The 5,992-nt window shown below is 35.1% G+C and overlaps 1 protein-coding gene across 1 annotated transcript in view; it reads right to left on the reverse strand.

Moving 5' to 3' along the window:
* LOC107725519 (plexin-C1-like) overlaps nt 1-5,468 on the reverse strand; it is an 18,822-nt gene extending 13,354 nt beyond the window's left edge. The window contains exons 1-9 of the mRNA XM_016534796.1: nt 4,560-5,468; nt 4,302-4,427; nt 3,980-4,119; nt 3,482-3,577; nt 3,208-3,316; nt 2,954-3,113; nt 2,736-2,838; nt 2,558-2,651; nt 2,349-2,393 (exon numbers count right to left, since the gene is read on the reverse strand). Of these exons, the coding sequence (XP_016390282.1) occupies nt 2,349-2,393; nt 2,558-2,651; nt 2,736-2,838; nt 2,954-3,113; nt 3,208-3,316; nt 3,482-3,577; nt 3,980-4,119; nt 4,302-4,427; nt 4,560-5,447 (1,761 nt within the window). The 5' untranslated portion in view covers nt 5,448-5,468. The remainder of the gene's footprint in view (nt 1-2,348; nt 2,394-2,557; nt 2,652-2,735; nt 2,839-2,953; nt 3,114-3,207; nt 3,317-3,481; nt 3,578-3,979; nt 4,120-4,301; nt 4,428-4,559) is intronic.
* Nucleotides 5,469-5,992: the final 524 nt, after the last annotated feature.

The raw sequence follows: 5,992 nt of genomic DNA on the forward strand, positions 1-5,992 counted from the left end.
TCAGCAAGAATGTGTTAGATAAAAAAGTGATAGTAAAGACTTATATTATTATAAAATATTATATTTTTATTTTTAAACATTTTTAATAATCAAAAAATCCTGAAAAAAGTATCACAGGTTATAAAATAAACATTAAGCACTGTAACATTGATAATAAATCAGCATATTAGAATGATTTATGTAGGATCATGTGACACTGAAGACTGGAGTAATGGCTGATTTTACATCACAGAAATATAGTAAAATAGATTGAAATAAATTTACATTTTAAATTGTAATTATATTTCACAATATTATTGTTTTTTTTTTCTGTATTTTTAATCCAACAGGCTAAATGATGGCCATAAGAGACTTCTTTAAAAAACATTTAAAATAGTAATGTTTCCAAATTTTTGTACTGTATAAGTAAAAATATACAAAATGTAAAATTAAATGTTGTATAAATAAAAAGGTTAGGAATCATTCATATTTGTTTCAAGTGCTTTTCATTGGGGGTGGGGGGCCTCCAACATGAATTTTGCCTAGGGCCTCCTAATGTCTATAGAACCGGCCCTGGTCCTATAACTCATAAAGTTGACAAGATTTAAGATTTAGCAGCAATTATCAAGTCAAACTATGGACTACTCCCTCTCATAATCTATTGAGATTTAACATTATAGTTACCATGTGGAAGAAAATAAAACATACTTACAGTGAGTGAGTCCACTGCTGGGACGGCTCCTGATTCTCCTTTAATTGTACAGATAATGGCATTGGACTCAATCTTCTCCAAAACACACCGATACTGCTGATCTCCCTGTACACCCTTCACAGTCACCTCACTGATATTCAAATTCAAATTATCGTTCACTTTCTGAGGAACAGAGAGTGTGGGATGGTTTGGAAGTTGTGAGTTTCTCATGCTGATAATAAATGTAAAAGTTAATTTAGAGTTTTAAAACCAGGGGCCAGCACGCATACCAAAAATGCAGCGAGTAGACTAAAGTTAAATTCACAGTATCATTAAACTCACCTTAATGTTCACCTGTAGATCGTTGGCCACCTGTAAGGTGGTGAATCCAGTGAATTCTGGATCAGGCTTGTAGGAGAAATAATCCACACAGTCCACAGTGGAGTTCCCAACATTCAACAAGAAGCTAAACTGACCACCGCCATCATAGGGGGGTGAGTGAAACCACATGTCCTGAGAAAGAGAGACAATGAAAATATGACACTAATACATGTGACATTTAAAGCTGCATGTAAGCTGTGAATACAATTAAAGTCTTCAGTCGATATTAAAATTCTGACAGAGACAAGCTGATAATTATTTTCATGTTAACTGACAATCAATATTAAAATGATTAAAATCAATATTTAATTATATTTTAAATATTAGAAGTCTGTAATATTTTGTTTAAAATTTATAAAAAATAATAAAAAACTCAATTCAATTGCTTGAAATGTTTAGGCATCATAACAGCTTGGTGGTCAGTAAGGTGATGGACGTTTGAAGACTCTGAAGTTATAAATAGCTGACCTCTATGTATCAGATAAAGTTCTGTGAGCAACTGCAGGCGTAATAAACACATCTTACCCCTAAGCTTGTGTTGTATTGTGCTTCCAGCGCAAAGGGAAGGACAGTAACTGACTCCACTAATTCCAGATTGCTGCCCTGAATATGAATCTTCCTTCCACCGCTGAATGAAGAGATTAAAACAACTTCAGCCAGTAATACATGATAATCCATTAATTTTTTATTCATTCAATCATCTAGTTATTTATTTATTTATTTACATTTGAATTCCCCCACTTATTTTTGCATATGTGGCTTTTGCATGCACACACAGACACACAATACCACACATTTCTACAAACAATGGAAGTGAAACCCACCAAAAATATTAAGAAAAGCCTGGCTGTCAGAAACCAGGTTGCTCTTACTAAACCTCTAACAGTTTAAGCAAGACTAAACTGCAGATCTCAGAAACATGACAAAACATGCAGGAATTTATATGCATTTCTGTTTTTCATCTGTTCTAAAAGTATCTCTGCAGATCATTGCAAATCTTATTTTTCCACATTAACAGTGTTCTTGCAAATTTCATGATTAAAATGTTCTGTATGACATTAGATTCACTCATTAAAATGTGCATTGTCATCTTAAGGTGTTGATAAGATGTAGAAGCTTGGCTTCTACAGGACACCAAAGGTTGCACCCAGTTACAAAACAAAACAAAACTGAATATAAACAAAATAACAGAAGTTAAAATGAATTTCACAACATATTATATAATTTAATATATAATAATAATAATTATTATTATTATTATTATTATTATTACCACCATAAATAAACATTGATTAACACTTACATCGTAGACCATCTCAGAGAGTAGATGTTTACATGCATCCTAAAGAGTAGAGAAAGAGCAGATCATGTACTTCCTGAGTTCACTTCAGTCAACTCAACGATTGTTCAGCTATCAACAATGAATTGATATAAATTTATGAAGGTATGCTATTTCCCAATACACATATACTGAATTAGTGGATTGTAGGTTACACATTGTCTCACCTGTATGTTTAACTGTGGTCCACGTCCATGTGCCCATTCACAACGCTTGGAGGATGAGGACCAGTGACACCCAGCTGAGATACACTGCACACACCTGCATTTAATTCATATTTTTTATATTTTTGAAATAAAAGTTCAAAGAAGTCTTTTAAACTATTTTAGACTATGCATTTCTCACTGTGTATAAGAAGCATTTGGTGAATTATCTGTGATACTGGAGCAGTTCTTCAGTGTCATCATCTCTGTGATCTTCTGATCCTCAATAGTAACAGTAGCAGAGACTTTTAAACCTGAACAGATTACCAACAAATGTTTATGATTATAAACAATCATATTCTGACTAGATAAATGCACTGTATATTAGTACATATACAACTTCTTTGAAGGAGAACCAACCTCCAGTATAGAGCTTCTGGTCAGAAAAACTACAGGAGCAGGTTGGGAAAACTGCAGACAGATCAGACCCATCACACAGCTTCATGGTTCCTGTGGTGAAGGCACATGTGAATGCAGGATTTCCTGTGCTCTCCAGACTCAAGGAAAGATATAGAGTAATCTGTGTAGAAGAGAGGGCAATGGTTGGTAAAGAGTCGTCTTGTAAATATTTTCCAAATGACAATTAAAAATTTTTTTTAAATATTGATGTCTACCTTTCTAGAAGAATTCTCTGTCATCTGAAAAGAAAACAGCTGTGTCTGAAGAGAGTTTTTTGGGATGGACACCCATGAAGTATTTGAGCATTCATCTTGAGTAGAACATCTAGATAAAAACAGCATCAACCAATATATCACTACAGAATTGTTTGCACACTGCTCATCTTGTCTATATGATAAGAAGTTAACATGCTTTTCTACAATTAGGCATATTTAGTGTAGATGCAGCCCGCAGTAGATATCATGTGTGATGTGATAAAGACAGACTGACCCGAGTGAGTTCAGACACCAGCCGCAGAGAGGATCCAGAGCAGCTCTGCAGTCTTTCAGAATGCTGTAATTACCACACTGAACAATGGACACTCTTCTTAGCTACATCAAAGACATGAGCAGAAAGAGACAAGTATGATGATTTGATCTAACACATAGTAAGGAATACTGCCTGATTTAATAACTTTTATTTTTAACTTTTATTAAACTTTTAGTTTAATTTAGTGGTTCTTTAACTGCGGGGCTTGGGAGAATTGCCTTTTTTTTTAGCGGATAAAAACACTGTCTTGGATCATCAAAAGTATAAAGCAAACTATTCCTTTGCTTCTGAAAAGCATTATCACATTTTACTTATTTATTTTAGAACACTGTAAGAGTAATTTTTGTATAATTAAAGTGTTATATACAGAAACTATTCATTATTCAACATTTTTCTACTACACTAGTAGTATATATACTATATATATTGTCATTGTTTGTTAATTGCACATTTTTAAACCTCACCTGTTTCTTCAGAGCGATGTAGATATGTTTGGAATCTACTGGATCAAAGTGCATTCTGGGAAGCACTGCTCGTTCATCATCAGATTTGTACAGCACTGTTGTACAGCCTGGTGTGAATTTCTCATTCAACACTAGCTAGAGAAACAAACAGAAATACAAATCATACCATGCAGTAGTTCAAAAGCAGAATTAAAAAAAAAACAATTTAGATCTAGGCTATATGTGTAAATGGAAATGGTAGGCATGCTTAAAAATAAAAACCCAGTGAGAATCGTGAAAATAAAAGCACATGTGTATGAGAGAGAGGTGATGGAGACCTTTATGAGTTGTCCATCACTGGTTCCTATGAACAGCACAATCCAGGATTCAATGCTCGTTGCTGCCACTGCTGACATTGAGCTGTACTTGAACACCACAGAGAGCGGCTGAAGTTCAGTATCACTCTGAAACACAAACAACATTAGTGAACAATACAGTGAATTACGTTTATCATGCAACATGTATTCTATTACAAATGTTATTCAAGTCTCTGTAAGGCAAAATACTGTTTAAAAAGTATACAAGTAATTTCCAACCTCAGAATCACATTTTTCACCGTAAGCGCAGAAGCCCTTCACTCGGCCTTGAACGTTACTGATGTTGTACAGAGCCAGCACGCTGTTCTCCGGATCCTGCTGATTCTGCGCACTGAACACACCTGCCCAAATAACACCGTTCACTGAGGGAATAACGGTGCAGGCGACGAGCACTGGACGAACTTTACCACTGTAGCATCGTATCGTTGCAGCCTGTAGGGATTTGATTATGTCTGTCTTTTTCCCTTTAGAGCTGTTCATCCTCAGGACGAGCACTTTGCTCTCGTAGTCGGTCTTTGCATTGAGAAATAAATAGGATTCTGAGGGCGAAACTCTCTGGAATCCATCAACAAACTCCACATCTCTCACTGTGCTCTGAATGATGGCCTCTGATCCTTCTGATATTCTTGAGAAAATTCCACCTGGTTGAGAATGTAAAGTGCTCAGCAAGCTAACAACAGAATACCTGGTATCTTGAAGATTTGCATCGTCGTCCTTTTTCCCAACCAAAAGGTACGTACCGGCTATGAAGGCAACAGATTTCTCGTTCTGTCGTAACCTTAACGGTATATCACTTTCATAGAAAATACTGTTTGTAATGTCATTTATATCAAGAACTTCACAATATCCATCTTGAAAAGTCCCACACGTTATCAGGGTGCCGTTGGTGTCAAAAGGCACCAGAATGTTAACTCTAGTGATGTCTTTTCTCTTCTCCTCATATAGATCGTGTCTCATCTGATGTAGTCGACGGTCAGTAAGAACAAATAACTTACTGTCACCAACTACAAAGTCCTTAATGTCTCCATCAAAGTCCTGCACATCACCGCAAATGCAATATTTCAAAAGTACAAGTATTCCAAGTAAGTGTCTTCTCATCTTGCACATGTGATGAGCAGCTGAAGTTTAGAGATCTTGTCACAGCGATTAACTGCGCTCAAACGCGTCCACTCGTAAAGTGGATGGAAGTGAAAGCAACCAACAAATCTGTTGCCCTGATTGCGACATTTAGATGTTTTGAAAGTTATACCATTTAATGATGAAAAACATTTTATGATCAAACACAAAAGAAAACACGAGTCAGTAACAAGTCTGTAGGCTACTCTTTTGATTAATTTTACTGACAAACTTCATATTTAGCCTAATAGTTTTTAATTTTGTGAAGTTCTGCAGTTCTTTAGTTACTGCTGCACCCTCGTGTTGTGGTACATAAACAGCTTCATATTTATAAAAGAATAGAATACACAAAAATAGAATTTATTGCCATTTAGATATAGGCTAATTTGATATTTGATGAGCTTTGGTGAAACTATTTATCTGTCTATTTCTATTTTCTATCTAATTATAAGCTTCAGTGAACTAGTATCATAGTTAATTATAGATAAACATTATTTGGATATCATTTGACATTGGCGCATCACAACACACACACA

Source organism: Sinocyclocheilus rhinocerous, unplaced genomic scaffold (assembly GCF_001515625.1).
Source record: "Sinocyclocheilus rhinocerous isolate Xijiao unplaced genomic scaffold, SAMN03320098_v1.1 scaffold153, whole genome shotgun sequence".
NCBI classification, from domain to species: domain Eukaryota; kingdom Metazoa; phylum Chordata; class Actinopteri; order Cypriniformes; family Cyprinidae; genus Sinocyclocheilus; species Sinocyclocheilus rhinocerous.